The 17,990-nt window shown below is 48.0% G+C and overlaps 1 protein-coding gene and 1 pseudogene across 1 annotated transcript; one reads left to right on the plus strand and one right to left on the minus strand.

Annotated features, from left to right (window-relative positions):
• The first annotated feature begins 2,378 nt into the window (after positions 1–2,378).
• On the plus strand, positions 2,379–5,678 carry LOC136465817 (glycosyl hydrolase 5 family protein-like). The gene is made up of 5 exons (XM_066464406.1): positions 2,379–2,672; positions 3,549–4,076; positions 4,207–4,454; positions 4,568–5,094; positions 5,188–5,678. Exons 1-5 carry the CDS (start codon positions 2,379–2,381, stop codon positions 5,676–5,678), a joined length of 2,088 nt encoding a protein of 695 aa, XP_066320503.1.
• A 1,174-nt stretch (positions 5,679–6,852) lies between these two features.
• Positions 6,853–13,997, minus strand: LOC136463728 (probable inactive purple acid phosphatase 2; annotated as a pseudogene).
• Positions 13,998–17,990: the final 3,993 nt, after the last annotated feature.

The following is a 17,990-nucleotide window of genomic DNA, read 5'->3' on the forward strand; positions in this document are numbered from 1 at the left end:
GTGGGTCGGAGTCAGAAGCGGTGTCTGGCCAGGCCTTCCGGTCAGAGAGGTCATCCGAAGGCGGGCTGGAGACCAAAGCGAGCGCTCTGGTCAAAGAGGTAGGACTGAGTCGGAAGCGGTGTCTAGCCAGGCCTTCCGGTTGGAGAGGCCGTCCGGAGGCAGGCTAGAGACCGAAGCGAGTGCTCCGGTCAGAGAGGTGGGCCGTAGTCGGAAGCGGGTGCCATTCCTCCTTGGCTAGGCCTTCCGATTGGAGATTGGATTGTCCCTCTGGCCTGTCGTTTTGATACTTGGGCTGACCCATGAGTTGCGCGTTGTCTGCTTAGACCGAGCCTTTGTTGGGAAGCCGGTCCGCGAGGGACCTCGGGTTTATAAACTCGACACAAAGTTTAGATGAAATTTTAGCAACGACCAGACACCAGTCGTGCAATACCATAAATCCATAATCCTTACCTCAAGTAGTACTTAAGTAGCAGTAGACAATGGATAAGACATTACATAAATCCATAATCCTAACATCAATAGGAAAATGGATAGATGGGGTGTGGGATTGGCTTAAACACCTAAGGGCGTGTTTGATAACATGGCCTGACGGTCCGGCTATGCTCCCGGGCTGCAACTCACCTATTTGGTTTACTTGGCCCACTCGCGAGCCTAGCTCTCACGAGCCAAAATGCATTCTCTCTCTCCTGGCTCCGTGAAACGGGAAAAAGAAGAAAAAAGTCCGCATTACCTCTCTCAATTTTCGCAAAAATATGCTTTTCCTACCTGAACTCTAAATCGGACAAAACACCTCCTCAACTTTTAAAACCGTTCATCTTACCTCCCTCGTCCGGCTATAAGCGATTTTGAAGACGGTTTTATCTTTTTCTTTTTATTTATTTTGACTAAATCTTTGAAAAATCATAGTAAATCACAGAAAATCATAAAATAGAAAGTTCAATTTTGTTGGACTCTACATGAGTAGATCTACACAATGGACATATAATATGGTATGCTTTAATACAAAGTTTTTTATTGTAGCTTTAGATCTATGCTTTCTGTAATTAAATGGAATAATTCATAGCTGTAGTTTTGATGGTTCAATTATGGTGAAATTTTTATGGTGGGCTAATTATTGTATGCTTAAACTGTATTAAAAATTTTATACTCATTGGATCATGTATAACTTAGTTATAGATTTTATTTTGGTTTATGCTTGTTAAATATAAATAAATCTATAACTAAGCTATACATGATCCAATGAGTATGAAATTTTTACTACAGTTCAATCATACAATAATTAGCCTATCATAAAAATTTCATCACAATTGCACCATATAAACTGCAGCTATGAATTATTTTAATTAATTACAGAAAACATAGATCTAAAGCCACAACAAAAACTTTATACTAAAGCATAACATATTATATGTTCACTATATAGATCTACTTATGTGGAGTCCAACAAAATTAGATTTTTCATTTTATAAATTTTCTATGATTTTTTAAAGATTTAGCTAAAATAAATAAAAAAGAAAAAGACAAAACCGTCAAAACTGCTTATAACAGGGTCAGGGAGGTAAGATGAACGATTTTAAAAGTTAAGGAAGGTGTTTTACCTGGTTTTGAAGTACAGGAAGGAAAAGCGGAATTTCACGAAAATTAAGGGAGGTAACGTAGAGAATCATTTTTTCACATACTGGCCCAACAGAGCGAGCGGGCCCGACGGAGCGAGTGGGTGACCACCTTCGGCCTCTCACCTGTGCAGTCTCAACTTTCCTCTCGTCCCCTGTTTCACGCGGTCGTACTAAGGATGGCAACGGGGATATACCCGTCGGGTATCGCCGGAACGTTCTCTTCCCCGCTACGGAGAATTCATCCTGTCCCTGTCCCCGTTAACTGTCTCGTATAGATTCTTGCTCATCCCCGTACCCGTCGGGCATCGGTCGGGTAACAGATACCCGACGGGTACTGCATATCCGATAAACAAGGACACTTGGGGTCGCAGCTTTGCAATCAGAGACATTTTCTTCTTTACCCGGGTATAAGTGTCAGAGTCTCGGAGATGCCGAGGAGAAAGAGCGAGGTTGCGAGGAGGACGAGCAAAGGTGACAGAGAGACCGAACTGAGGAAGCGAGGGGCACGAGCGCTTGAGGCAGGCGTGCTTGTGCTGCTGGTGGAGATGGTGAGGAAAAATTAAACTAGGGTTCATAGAACACACAAACTATTTATATATGAATGTTCAGATTTGGGCCAAAATATCTATGTTGAGCTTCTTTGGGCCTAATACTCGCATGACAGCTCAAATAGTCAGGTTCCCCAACGGGTACGGGGATGTGTAAACAGGGAACGTTCCTGTACCCGCTATACCCGTTGAGGACGGATTCTTGTCCATTTAGATGCCCACGAGTAAAGATATGATCCCATCCCCGGTCCCTAATGGATCAAATACCCGTTGGGTGTCGGGGTATCGGGGCCTGTTGCCATCTTTAGGTCGTACGAGGCACCAGGACGGCGCTGGCGACGACGAAGGGCACCCGCGTCAAGGGGAGCCGCTAGCGGCGACGCATGGGGCAACCGCGGACAGGGATGCCGCCGGCGACGACTCACGGGGCCAGACGCGCCCAGACCACCGCGAGCAGCTGGGCGGCGGCGAGCACGAGCCCGGCCACACCGCGCGCGAGGATGGACCAGTACTCCATGGGCGACGAGCACCAGCTTCGGCTCCGTGGAGCGAGCGAGAGGGACGCATGGGTGAAGGTTTTCTCCGTTTAGAGACCCGCAGTGTCGGGTGTCGGGTCGCCGGGTCCCTATTGCCGTCGTGATTGGTGAGCAAATTCCTGGCAGACACACCCACCTGCAGCAGGGCAGGGGCAGCTATCCCGTGTGAAGCCGAGGCCAGAGAATAGCAATAAGCCCGTTCGGCTGGTAAGAAAACCAGCCGGAATTCACTGTTTATGCTCTTACAAATTCCTCTAGATTCATCTAGATATCTCCTACTAATAATTAACTAGCTAACAGTTAATAGACATTTAGCTATTAGCTAGTTGAATATTAGCACTAATGAATCCAGACCATAATTTTTTGGCATCTTAGGGGGTGTTTGGTTCCTCCTCATAAACTTTAGTCGCTGTCCTATAGGATGTTTGGACACATGGAGTATTAAATATAGACTAATTACGATACTAATTATACAGTTTACGACTAATGTACGAGACAAATCTTTTAAACCTAATTAGCCCATGATTTGACAATGTGGTGCTACAGTAAACATGTACTAACGATGGATTAATTAGGCTTAACTAATTCATCTCGTGGAGTACTGATGAATTCTATAAATTTTTTATTAGTATCTGAACATCCCATGCGGTGATACCTCCTGATCAAACACCCCTTGGTACCTCGTGCTCTAATCAACACGCGCAGTTAGCCAACATGGTGCCCCCTAACACGCTAACAACTGTCGCTGGTAAGTCCGGCGAGGTCGTCGTGATTCGACATTTTTATGTTGGCCACTCCAACTCATCACCAACTTCTCCAAATATTTGTTTTATTTTTACCGCGTACAGATGCGAATTAGGAGCACGCCACTGCACCGATCGATGCCATTAAAACATTATAAACACGCGCTCATCACACTCCTGGACGCGCGCCGTAGCCAACAGAGAATCCCCCGCACGCACACCATGTGGCTGGTGTCCTCCATCCGTGCCGCTCTGTGCCTTCTGCTCGTCGTCGTCCTCGCCAGCCACCGCGAGCCCGCGGCGGCCGTCACGCTGTCGACGTCGTCGCGGTGGATCGTGGACCCGGCGGGGCACCGGGTGAAGCTGGCCTGCGTGAACTGGCCGTCGCACCTGGAGCCCGTGGTGACCGAGGGGCTCGGCAGGCAGCCCGTAGGCGCCATCTCCGGGATGATCGTCTCCTTGGGGTTCAACTGCGTCCGCCTCACGTACCCGATCGCGCTGGCGACCAACGCCTCGCTGTCGGCGCTCACCGTGCGGCAGTCCCTCCTGGCCCACGGCCTCTCGGAGACGGTCGGCGGCGTCGAGGTCAACAACCCCGGCTTCCTCGACCTCACACTCATCGACTCGCTCAAGGCAATGCCCGCACGCACGCTAGCTCTGCCCGCAGCCATCTCCTGATTTCCTGAGAGGAGCTGGTGCTGTTCGATCGTTTTAATAACCTTCAAGCTTCTGGCCACCGCCGGCCGTATGCGATGCCATGCAGGCTGTGGTGAACGCCCTGGGGGAGAAGAACGTCATGGTGATCCTGGACAACCACGTGAGCACGCCGGGGTGGTGCTGCAGCAACGACGACGGCAATGGGTTCTTCGGCGACAGGGACTTCGACCCAAACGTGTGGGTGGACGGGCTGGGCAGCATGGCCACCATCTTCGCCGACGTGCCCAACGTCGTCGGCATCAGCCTGCGGAACGAGCTCCGTGGCCCGAGGCAGAACCCCGAAGATTGGTACACGTAAGTTATTGGTTGTTCACCATCGAAGTCGATTGCAGATTTTGCACGTACGTACATTTTGCTTTTTAAAAAAAAAAAAAATCTGAAACTGCACCGGACTGCTGCCGGGGCAGGTACATGCAGAGGGGCGCGGAGGCGGTTCACGCGGCGAACCCTCGGGCGCTGGTGATCATGGGCGGCCTGAGCTACGACTACGACCTGTCCTTCCTGGCCACGAGGCAGGTGGGCGTCAGCTTCGCGGCGGAGAACAAGCTGGCGTTCGAGGTGCACTGGTACAGCTTCTCGGACGCGCGCGCGTGGGAGGCGGAGGGCGCCAACGAGGTGTGCGGCCGCGCCGCGCGTGACTTCGCGCGCCGCGGCGCGTTCCTGCTCGCCCGGGGCTTCCCTCTCTTCCTCAGCGAGTTCGGCGCCGACTCCCGCGGCGGCGACCGCAAGGACAACCGGTACTTCCCGTGCGCCGCCGCCGTGGCCGCAGAGCACGACGTGGACTGGGCGTACTGGGCGCTGCAGGGCAGCTACGCGCTGCGGCAGGGCGTCGCCGGGATGGACGAGGTGTACGGCGTCCTCGACTGGTCCTGGAGCAAGCCCCGCAACGCGACCGTGCTCCCGAGGATCCAGGCGTTGCAGCGGCCACTCCAAGGTTAGTCGATCGCTGCTCCAGATTCCAATGGCGTGCGTGCATCGCTGCATACTGACGCGTGGTTGGTTTTGACTGGCGGGCGCGTTCATCCAGGGCCTGGCTACGGCGAGGCGCTGCCGTACACCGTGCTGTTCCACCCGCTCACGGGGCTCTGCGCGGTGCGGCACGCGGCCACAGCGACGACGACGCTGGAGCTGGGCCCGTGCAACGAGACGGACGCGTGGGCGTACGCGCCGCCGTCGTCGACGCTCGTTCTAAGGGACGCCGCGGCAGCGGGGCTCCCGTGCCTGCGGGCCGAGGGGCGTGGGCAGCCCGCGCGTCTCGGCACCAACGCCTGCGGCGACCCCCTGTCGACGTGGCGCCTGGCGACAGACTCCGCGATGCACGTCGCCGTCGACGCCGCTGCTCTTGGGCTGGGCGGCGGCGGCATGCTGTGCCTGGACGTGGGCACGGACGGCAGGAGCATCGTGACGAACCCGTGCGCGTGCCAGCACGGGGACGGGACGTGCGACCCGGAGGGCCAGTGGTTCAAACTGGTCACCAGCACAAGGCGCGTCGCGCGCAGGCCGGCCACGCTCGCCTAGATCATAGGCTATTCTTGACGAAGTTTGTAGGATGAACACCGGAGTCAGCAGACTGGACGCGTATGCCGATCTTCTGACAGTTAGGGGAAAAAAGAGAGGAAAGAATCAACTACTGAATGGATCTAAGAAATTGATTAAACAGGAGCTATCGAACAAACTCGTTCTGCTGCGCTTCCATAATCTTTCCAGATTCATTCCTCGCGCTCAGTCCTCTCTTGATAAATTTGGTATTTAGCTTAGACCTCCAATTTCCAAAACTTTGAACTCATTGAATGCGCCTTCACGAAGTCCTCTCCACGGGGAAATCAGAATGTTCTCTTCTTGTCACCCCATAAAAAAGTCTGCCACCTCAGGCACCAATTTTCAGTTATATAACCCAAAGTTTCCTTCCTCTCGAAAACATTACTATTTGATTATTGATGAGCTAGTGTTGATGTTTGGCTTGATTGAAAGTTGGACCCTACAATCACTCAGGTTGTTTACAATTGACTATCACTAGCTCTTTCATGTAGTTAATTAGGAACTGTGACAATTCCAAACAAAAAAAGACGAAGTTTAGAACCTATTTCACCTGGCTCTGACTCCTAGCTATGCACGAAGGAGCCAGATTCGGTAAGCCAAAAATAGTGTCCGTCTTTGTAAATGGCCATTAACAGAGACCATTTGTTAGAGGCGGTTAGTTTGTCCGCCTCTAAAAAAAAAACTGGTCTCTAAAAATCTTCTCTGCGGTAGTGTTCATGGGCCTCTAGTTATTTTAAGAAGAGAGATAAAAAGAGCTCCATGCTATCGTACATGGAGAAGCTAGAGCCGAAGCTCCTCCTAACATGCCTCAGTAGTTCATAGCCAAAATGTGGTTCAAGGCAAGCTCTAAATAGTTTTCATATACCTTTTCTAAATATTTAGTTCGAAAGAAGGAAGTTTACTGATCATCATTAAATCGAGTTGATACAATTTTTTTTTGAAAGCACCCCAACCTCTGCACCAAAGGATACACACAACAACAAAAAAAAGGGTGTACCCAGGGCAGAGAGCTCCCGCTCTGTGCGGGGTCTGGGGAAGGGTGTCAGTGGCAAGCCTTACCCTCACATGTGCAATGCGAGGAGGCCGCGACTCAAACCCGGGACCTTCCGGCCACAGGCGGTAAGACTCTACCGCTTGCACCAGGCCCGCCCTTCAAAGGATACACACAACAACTTTAATCAAAGTTACATACTTAACAATAACAATCAGTCTAAAGGTCAAATATTTAGTTGGTATCTAGATAAGTTACAGTGGAAAAGAAAGAGTGCTTACCAACAAAAACGAGTAAAGGTTGAAGAAATTAGGATTCCTCATCTTTTACAGGAGTCCAGCGTACAGAGTCCGTCTTCTTTCTAACAGCGAAGCCAGCCATGAAACCGAGCAGCATTGCAACCATCACACAGCCAGCAATTGCCATATATGTCAATTTTTTTGGCATCACACCAACCAGCTTATGCTCATCAGGTGTGCTATCAGTATCGACTTGCCGCGAGAGTATTTCAACCATATCATGGACTTGCCCATCATGGTTCCCAATGTACGCTAGTGTCAACTTCTCCCTTGTGGCCACAAGTTTCGTGTACCCGAACTCACCGCTGCGGTACATGGACCTCTGTGGCTGAGGGAATATGGGAACTTTGGGGTGGTCAGGTCTCGGTTCCCAGCTTGGCTGGTAATCTTGCCCAGCCATCCCGATCACAACATGAGCAGGAGCACCAGGGTACACAAAGCTTGACGACGTGTTAAGGCACTGATAGTTCTTCATGGGGCAGAATCTCTCATACCTGTGAATATGCCCCCACAGAGCAAGTGTCACGCTGTGTTTCACAAAGAGAGGTTCCAGATGCTGAATCATCTGCTCCCTGTGAGCTGTGTCCTTGACCTCATTGCTTGAGGTGTACATCGGTCGGTGACCCTGGAACACGATGAATGGTGTTCGACTCCGGTTGACACTCTCAAGGTCAGCTTTTATATAGTTGTACTGATCACTGCCATGAGTGAAATCAGTTTCAGTGGACATGTAAACAAAATGAACAACACCTGCATCAAATGAGTAGTAGAGATTCCGAGTGTCAGGAGCACTGGTGCCAGTAGGGAAAGAGGAGTTTCCAGGCATTCTGAACTTGATGCTGTATGGTACACCACATTCACCGCCGCTATCCTTCCCATTATATATGTTTGCAGCCCAGGTGGGTTTCCAAGGTTGGGAAGGCCAGTCATACTCATGATTTCCAATGCAGACATGGTATGGTGTATTCGCAGCAATAGGTTCAATCTGTTCGAAGAAATGATCCCATAACCATGCATAACCTTTAGCATAGCTGATGTCACCGATATGTGAAATGACTGCAGGTTTGTCTTTATGGGCTTGAAGATCACGGAGGATCCATTTCACAGTTGACAAACTTTCTTGAGGTGTTCGAAAGTAGGTGTTGTAAGGAACATAAGTGCCCAGATCACCAAAGAGGAATGCAATGGTCTCATTGGCCTCAATGTCACGTGAGATGAAGCTATATGTCTCACTCCAACCTCCTGAATCATTGCCATTGCCAACCTACCAATAACAGTTAAACTTGAAAAGATCAGGTGAATGTGACATATGATGGAATATTTATACCAAATGCTGATGATGTTGGATGCTCATCATGGTTGAAACTTGAAACTATGAGCTATGAAAAATAATTATTTGTTTGACCTAGTTTAGCTTGTCACGCAAATGTGGTTGCTCCAGAAGTCTATTTGTTGATATTTATTAAGACATCTCTTCAAAATGGATGAAATGTTCCCTATCGAGGACCAAGCCAGCTGTTCCTAACATCAAAATCTAAGCTTTTACAATGGAGTCCTGCTCTTTGTGCTTCACTAATAAAGACTAAAATAGCCCAGGTCCAAGCTCGATTATCTGCGACAAGCAAAGATCCTAATTCTAGTGAACTTCAAAGCGCAACTGTCATTCCATGTTAAATTATATTAATAGTACTCCATGCTAAAAAATTATATAAATTGTTACTTCAGGTAAACTTATTATGTTTTATTCGAAAAATCGTAGCATATGTACATTGCTAGTTTAATAGTAAGCACTCCATTTTTTCTAGAGAAAATTCAACACATTGAGCACTATGGTATAGGTTGAATGAAATGCCTATTTATGCAATTTTAGTAAATTAGAGTTCACTCTTAGACCTAAAATCTAGATTCTTAATTAAAAAAAAACTCCAAAGAATGGGCCAGGAATAAGGGAGAGAGAGCAAATGCTAGGGTTTCAACTTATATGCTGAGGGAAAATGTTCTATTAAAAATTGCAGTAGGTAAGATCGAATGGGAAGCCACAATCTGAACTTATGAACATAGTTGTTAAAATCAAAATTCTATGGTGCGATTTTACTACTTTACAATCTTATTTTATTAGGATGATTCTACAATTCTGTTAAGTAGAACCTACGATTTTATGATTCTAGTAATTATGATCCTACAATTTGGGATCTTACCATTAGAGTTTCGATACAATTCAGGACCATGATTTTAAAAAACTTGCTTATGAAGTCACGACTCTCGATAGATAGACTACAACAACAGCTGACATAGCTCAAGGTAAGGTTTCGACTAAGCACATGTCAAGCGCATGTGGAGATGCGATGAAAAAGGGAAAACTTGGAATGAGGATAGGAAGTCACTTAAATTGGTATCCATAGTCTTACATAGGAAAAAGAGGACGAAGTATATGTATGGACAATTTCAATTTTTGCAGGTCTAGATTTATCCGAAAACTTCTAATACTTATGTTGTAAAATTGCTAGCCCTGTGCAGATACACAGGTTTATGGACTAGTAAGTACGCTGTAATGCTAGTAGTGAGTGATTCTGGTAGGCTTTGGTTCCCTAATCGAAGGACAGAAAAGCAAGAATTCTTGCACGAATACTGGAAGCAAGCATAAAAAACTTGACTATCAAACTGAAGCTAGTGTTCTAAAATTAATTTTTGCACAACTTTCAGACAATGAAAGGCCCCAAACTAGGATGTTCGGATGGGCAGATCCACAGATGGGGAGCCAAAGGGTTTATCAGTTCAGATCTGAAGTGACTCGTAGGCAGCAATTGTTCCAATCAAGCTAGAGCCGAACAAGTACAACAACAACAACAACAAAGCCTTTAAGTCCCAAACAAGTTGGGGTAGGCTAGAGTTGAAACCCAACAGAAGCAATCAAGGTTCAGGTACGTGAATAACTGTCTTCCAAGCACTCCTATCTAAGGCTAAGTCTTTGGGTATATTCCATCCTTTCAAGTCTCCTTTTATTGCCTCTACCCAAGTCAACTTCGGTCTTCCTCTGCCTCTCTTCACGTTACTATCCTGACTTAGGATTCCACTACGCACCGGTGCATCTGGAGGTCTCCGTTGCACATGTCCAAACCATCTCAACCGGTGTTGGACAAGCTTTTCTTCAATTGGCGCTACCCCTAATCTCTCACGTATATCATCGTTCCGAACTCGATCCCTTCTTGTATGACCGCAAATCCAACGCAACATACGCATTTCCGCGACACTTAGCTGTTGAATATGTCGTCTTTTCGTAGGCCAACATTCTGCACCATACAACATAGCAGGTCTAATCGCCGTCCTATAAAACTTGCCTTTTAGCTTCTGTGGTACCCTTTTGTCACATAGGACACCAGACGCTTGCCGCCACTTCATCCACCCTGCTTTGATTCTATGGCTAACATCTTCATCAATATCCCCGTCCCTCTGTAGCATTGATCCTAAATATCGAAGGTATCCTTCCTAGGCACTACTTGACCTTCCAAACTAACATCTTTCTCCTCCCGAGTAGTAGTGCCGAAGTCACATCTCATATACTCAGTTTTAGTTCTACTAAGTCTAAAACCTTTGGACTCCAAAGTCTCCCGCCATAACTCCAGTTTCTGATTCACTCCTGTCCGGCTTTCATCAACTAGCACTACATCGTCCGCGAAAAGCATACACCAAGGGATGTCCCCTTGTATGTCCCTTGTGACCTCATCCATCACTAAAGCAAACAAATAAGGACTCAAAGCTGACCCTTGATGTAGTCCTATCCTAATCGGTAAGTCATCCGTGTCTCCATCACTTGTTCGAACTCTAGTCACAACATTGCTGTACATGTCCTTAATGAGCCCGACGTACTTCGTTGGGACTTTATGTTTGTACAACGCCCACCACATAACATTCCTTGGTATTTTATCATAAGCCTTCTCCAAGTCAATAAAAACCATGTGTAGGTCCTTCTTCTTCTCCCTATACCGCTCCATAACTTGTCTTATTAAGAAAATAGCTTCCATGGTTGATCTTCCGGGCATGAAACCAAATTGGTTCATAGAGACCCGCGTTATTGCTCTCAAGCGATGCTCGATAACTCTCTCCCATAGCTTCATAGTATGGCTCATCAACTTAATTCCTCGGTAATTTATACAACTTTGAATATTCTCTTTATTCTTGTAGATCGGTACCAATATACTTCTCCTCCACTCATCAGGCATCTTGTTCGATCGAAAAATATGGTTGAACAGCTTGGTTAACCATACTACAGCTATGTCCCCGAGGCATCTCCACACCTTGATTGGGATACCATCCGGTCCCATCGCCTTACCTCCTTTCATCCTTTTCAACGCCTCTCTAACCTCAGATTCTTGGATTCTCCGCACAAAGCGCCTATTGGTGTCATCAAAAGAGTCATCCAACTGAAAGGTTGTGTCCATATTCTCACCATTGAACAATTTGTCAAAATACTCTTGCCATCGATGTCGGATCTCATCCTCCTTTACCAAGAGATGCTCCCTTTCATCCTTAATGCACTTAACTTGGTTGAAGTCCCATGTCTTTCTCTCACGAACCCTAGCCATCCTATAAATGTCCTTCTCTCCTTCCTTCGTACTCAAATGTTGGTAAAGATCCTCGTACGCTCTACCCTTTGCCACACTTACAGCTCGCTTTGCAGTCTTCTTTGCCACCTTATACTTCTCTATGTTGTCCACACTCCTGTCATGGTACAAGCGTCTATAGCATTCTTTCTTCTCCTTAATAGCCCTTTGGACTTCCTCGTTCCACCACCAAGTATCTTTAGCCTCACGTCCCCTTCCTTTGGTTACTCCACACACCTCTGAGGCTACCTTCCGAATGTTGGTTGCCATCTTGTCCCACATATTGTTTATGTCGTCTTCTTTCTTCCAAGAGCCCCTTTTGATAACCCTTTCCCTAAATACCTCTGACGTCTCCTCTTTCAGTTTCCACCACTTTGTTCTTTCAATCTTAGCTTGTTTATCCCTACGGGCACGCATCTGAAAACGAAAATCTGCCACCAAAAGCTTATGTTGAGAAACAACATACTCCCCTGGTATCACCTTGCAATCCAAGCATGCTCGTTTGTCCTTTCTTCTTGCGAGGACAAAGTCAATCTGACTACAGTGTTGTCCGCTACTGAAGGTCACTAGATGAGATTCTCTCTTTCTAAAGAAAGTGTTGGCTATCATTAGGTCAAAAGCTACCGCGAAGTCTAGAGCTTCCTCCCCCTCCTGATTCCTACTACCATACCCAAAACCTCCATGAACTGCCTCGAAACCTACGCTTGTAGTACCTACATGCCCATTAAGATCTCCTCCTATAAAAAGCTTCTCACTACTAGGTATAGCTCTAACCAGGCCATCTAAGTCATCCCAGAACTGTCTCTTAGCACTCTCGTCGAGGCCTACTTGGGGGATATACGCACTAATTACGTTCAAGACCATATCACCAACGACAAGCTTGACTAAGATAATCCTATCTCCTTGCCTTCTCACTCCCACCACACCATTCTTGAGGCTCTTATTAATCAAAACTCCTACTCCATTTCTATTCGCGACTGTCCCTGTATACCAAAGCTTGAAACCTGTATTGTCCACCTCCTTCGCCTTCTGACCCTTCCATTTAGTCTCTTGAACGCATAATATATTTACACGCCTCCTAGTCGCGGTATCAACTAATTCTCTTAACTTACCTGTAAGTGACCCTACATTCCAACTACCTAAACGGATCCTAGTTGGTTCGACTAGCTTCCTTACCCTTCGCACCCGTCGACTCTGATGCGAAGACCCTTGCTCATTTTTCACTACACTCGGGCGCCGATGTAGCGCGCCACTAAGGAAGCGACGACCCGATCCTTGGTTACTTGACACCATGCCCAGATCACGACACGGCGCGTCACGGGGGTGACGATCCGGCCCTTGCCCATTTAACACCATACCCGGGTTTCGATATGGCGCGTCGCTAAGAGGGTTACGCCCCAACGATTTTCTTTTGGGTTTCATCTCCATTTAAGTGGCTAAGTTTTTACATTGGCTCGCCACGCCTAACACAACCCTCCTCTTTTACCAGGGCTTGGGACCTGCTATGCTGGAACACCAAAGGCGCCCCAACATAGGCGGAGTTCTAGAGCCGAACAAGTATCCAACAAAAAATATTTATTGGCACCCAGGTGCTACAATGAGCTCTATCTATCAGAAATTCAAACTCTCAGATCACAATGGAAGTACTACTAGTAACCACTTAATCATATCACTCGAAGTGGAAACTAGCAAAACTCATGCAAGTTATATGTATCTATACCTTGTAGAAGTACCTTGTCCCAGGCTGCAATCCCTTCATCACGCCGTCGAAGACGAACCCAGGGTGCCGCCACCCGACGCTGTCGTTCGCCGGGTAGTCGCACATGTGCCGCTGCTCGTATGTCCTCGCCTCCGCCGGCACCTCTTCCCACTCCTCCTCTCACCGACCAGCGGGCCCGTACCTCACGAACCTCCTCCCGTCGTCGCCGCAGACGAACAGCACCCGCATCTCGTCCACCTCGTCGGTGAACGCCAGGTGCAGCTGAGCGGGCCGGGCGCCAGATCCCTCGTAGGCCACATTGCCGGAGACGGCGGCGCGGTGGCTGGCGTCGGGGAGCGTGTCGCCGTCCTGCTGGTCAACGCGCCGTCGTCCTCGGAACAGGCGGAACTGGTAGGGGGCGCGCAGGTCGGGCAGGCGCGGGAGCGTGAGGCTGCCGGCACCCGTGGCCCAGGAGGCGGAGGAGTTGAGGAGGAGGAAGCCGAGGTAATTGAGGTCGCCGGAGGACGGCGGGGAGTAGACGGCGACGTAGTCAAGCGGGCTCGGGTCGGGGAGGCCCGACCATCGGAGGGTGATTGCGTGGTCTGATTTGGTCAGCGTCGACGGGGTGGCAGTGAGGGTCGTGGTGGATGTGGGCTCGCCGGCGGCGAGGTGGGCGACGAGCAGAAAGAGAAGGGGCGACGGTGGCATTGGAAAGCATTTGTTTTTGAATCTTTAAGTTCGTGACTTAAGCTTGAGTTAACGAGTGTGCGCAGGAAGCTCAGATCAGGTTAAACAAATCCTTCACGATCGCGGTTCATGTGAGTTCAGTTGACTCAACGGGGAGCAGCGGGCGCACGTTGCCACAGCGGGCAGTGGGAGTGTTGTTTTATTAAAAAAAATCATGTTGTTTACTACTAAATCCGTTTCAAATTATAGTTCGTTTGACTTTTTTACTCTAAGTTTGATAACTCGTCTTATTCCAAAAATTTATGTTAAGCATCACTTCTTTTGTCATGACTTGTTTTATTAATAAAAGTTCTTCAAGAATGACTTAAATTTGACTATGTTTGTATAAATTTTTTGAATAGGACGAACGGTCAAACTTATGGTTAAAAAAAATCAAACGAATTATAATTTGGAACGGAAGGAATATTTCCTGGCTTATAGTCAGTTGATAATATAATACTTATCAATCGATCGTAGATCATTTGAATCAATTGACTATCGATTAGCTGTCATTAACTGAATTTTCAGATAACAGTTAGTTGATCCATTAGTTGAGGCTGTTGGGATCCCTAATTTTTAGCGGCTAAAGGCCTCCACTAGCAAATTGAATTAGTTGTCTAATTCGACTTAGTCATTTTGGAGAACTAATAAAATTTGTAGAGACAGAGACAGAGAGGGAGAGACCTTCCAATTAAGCTACTAGGGAAGAGAATTTATTCCTAGTTTAATCTACTGTGAAAGTTTGAAAAATTACAACCGGTTTGTGATACAAACACTGGGTGAGAGTACTTACACTTCTGTTTTTGACCGGAAGTGATACCCTATGAGCCTTGATCATCACACCCATGTTTACTCAGGAACAGAAAGGGTTGTGAAGTGGTGAAGTTGAACACTGGATGGCCATGGGCATGGGCATGATGTTACCCAAACCCAATCCTTGCAGAAATCTCGGATCATGGGGGTTCTTAGCACCACTGGTTCGGACGTTGTTCCACTACGATTGGATACAAATCGCCACGTCCACAACCAACCCTGCATGATGCATCCATGACCATGAGCATTTGCAGTCGCGCGACTGATACAGGCAGCACGGTGATGTCACTATCCACACGTACCCGACTCTGTGTGTGTGTGTGTGTGGGGGGGGGGGGGGGGGGGGGGGGGGGGGGGGGTGTGGGGGGGGGGGGCATGATAGGCACGGAGCTAGCGGTTGGGCTAGGGGGCTCCAGCCCCTCTACCGCTCGCGAGCAAGCGAAGCCTCGTAGAGCCCCCGTCTAAAATTTCAGCTGTATATGTACAGGTAGGAGGAACTGAGATTTGCTGAACCTCTTTTCTTGCTAATTGCCGTTGTTTAGCCCCTCCTAAATTTTTTCCTAGCTTCGTCCCTGGGCATGACCCATATAAAACATGGACTGCACCATCAAAGGTGACCCAACTCATAAGATTAAGGCATACGGTGCACGGCGCTAGTCGACGTGCACCGCAAGGCTACGAAAAGATATTGTAATACTAAATATGATATTTTTCTTGTAACCCTACCCATCCAGAGAATATAAAGAGGGACAGAGGTCCCCTATCCCACATCCAATCTCGTATTCCAGCAATACAAAATAATAAGTACAGAACGTAGGATTTTATGTCATGTTGACGGTCTGAACCTGTATAAATCTTGTGTCTTGTCTCTGTTGCCATCTAGTTCCTGATCACATGCACCTCTACCAACCAATCTACCATAGTGGGCATATCCTTCGGTAAACTGCCGAGTATCTTTTTATCGACAGTTGACGCCACAGGTAGAGTTGTACGTTTGATCCCATGGCGAGCTAGATGGAATCCTACAATCGATAGCTCAATGGACCTCAAGATCAACTTCGCAACCAAGGCAACTCGGTTGATCATGGCGGTGTCCTTCCGCAACACGAGACAACCACAATGACCTACGACGGGACCTGATGCTGAAACACATCTAACAGGAGTGCGTTTTGGTGTGCGGAGCCCGACGGCGGTAGGCGGCCCCGTGCTTTGCACGCATACTGGAACAGCCCGACTCGACAACGCGCATGTCAAGCGCAGTGGCCAACCTAGATGCAATATACTCAGTCTCATGATGATTCCAGACCATTATGATAACCGAACCTGAATGTGACATGGCCATGAATTAACCTATGAAGGCACCGCTAGTTCTTTCCAACGTCGACAAAGCTACGTGTGCGGAGGGGTTTCTGAGCAATCGTCATCAGATGTTCTCCAATGTCGTGCAAATTACGAGTGGTCTACATCACCATGACGTGACGATGATGCCAACAAGCTATAAGGAAAATGGACCCTAGACCCATTTACTTTGGATTTTGGTGTTTGATGACCAACACAACTAAATTAGACTAATAAATTTGTTAGTAATTGTTTTATAGTTCAATAAGATGCAAGACGTGACTTGGACGAAGGCGACATGATGATCCCATGATCAACACCATAAGCAAGACCCTAGAAGCACAAGAGAAGACCCAAGATATCAAGTATAGTTCAAGCATGAAGATGGGAACCAAGCCAGACGCAAGATCGCGAAGAAACGAGCTCGCCAGAGGTGACCGGACGTGGCCCTTATAGGGACCGGACGCATCCAATCAGTTGCTCGGCAACAGTAGGCGTCCGCAGCTGTGACCGAACGCTGAGCGAAGCAATGATCGGACGCACCGATGACACTATTCTTCGTCACGGTAATGTTTTCAGCGTGACCGAACGCAGCGGCACTGGACGATCGGACGCACAAAGTACAGCATCCGATCGAGTCCAGAGAGGTTCCAGAGCGACGCCAGCACGACCGGACATGTCGAATCGAGTGATACCAGACTCAGCCCAGAGTCTGATCAACGCACGTGCTCTAACGGTCGGGACGACTGGATGCGTCCAGTCAGGATGACAGCAGCGTCCGGTCAGTAGCAGAAAGTTTGGTTTCGCCCCCCAACGACTACTTTCTCTATGGGGCTTATAAATAGACTCCTCAACCGGCCATTTGATATGTGGAGAGCTGAGGAAACATACCAAGGGTGTTGATACACCACTTTAGTGATCTCCACTTGCATAGTGCTTAGTGATACATTCGGTGAATAGCGTAGATGCTTTGCGAAGTGCTTAGGTTAGTTAAACCATCGCTTATGCGCTTGCTCTAGGTTTAGGCCTAGTGTTTAGTGAGGTTTGCACACCTCTTACCACTCGGTGCTTGCACGCACCATTATTGTACATTGGAGGGGCTTGTAATCTTGCGAGATCACACCAACCACGTTTATGGTGTGGCCACCATGTACCGGAGGGAACAAGGCCCGTGGCGGTTCGGCCGAAAGCTTGATAGTGAAGACGGTGGGGAGCGGTCCAGGAGAGGCTTGCCGAAAGGCACACCGGAGATCCACTTGCGCGTGGGGAAGGCCCAGGGCTATCGACGAAGTTACCCGACCGAGAGCTTAGCCCTTACGAGGGATTCCTTGCGAGGGGCTCCAATGAGGACTAGGGGCAAGCTTGTGCGCTTCTCGATACCTCGGTAAAATACCGGAGTCATTGATGGGAGTTTGCATATCTCTACCTTACTCTTTAGCTTTCGTATTTACCTTGTTTGCATAACTTCTTTTACGGTAGAGATAACAACACACTAGCAAAAACGTAGTTGCACATTTAGATGGTTTATCTTTTGCATAGGTTTTGCTAAGGTTAGAAAAAGAGGTCATAGTTTAGAGTTAGAGTTTTAAGTTATCTAATTCACCCTCCTTTTAGGCGTCACGGTCCCTTTCAATTGGTATTAGAGCAGGTTGGCACAATTTGAACCTTTGGCTTCACCGCCGTTGAGCCGACGCTATTTAGAGTGGTTGGGATGGATATCTCTAGGCCTACACACTTTGATGGCACTAACTTTCCCTACTATAAAGCTAGAATGACTTGTCACCTTGAGGCGATAGATTTGGGTGTTTAGAGAGTCGCTCGTGA

Source organism: Miscanthus floridulus, chromosome 7 (assembly GCF_019320115.1).
Source record: "Miscanthus floridulus cultivar M001 chromosome 7, ASM1932011v1, whole genome shotgun sequence".
In the NCBI taxonomy this organism is placed as follows: domain Eukaryota; kingdom Viridiplantae; phylum Streptophyta; class Magnoliopsida; order Poales; family Poaceae; genus Miscanthus; species Miscanthus floridulus.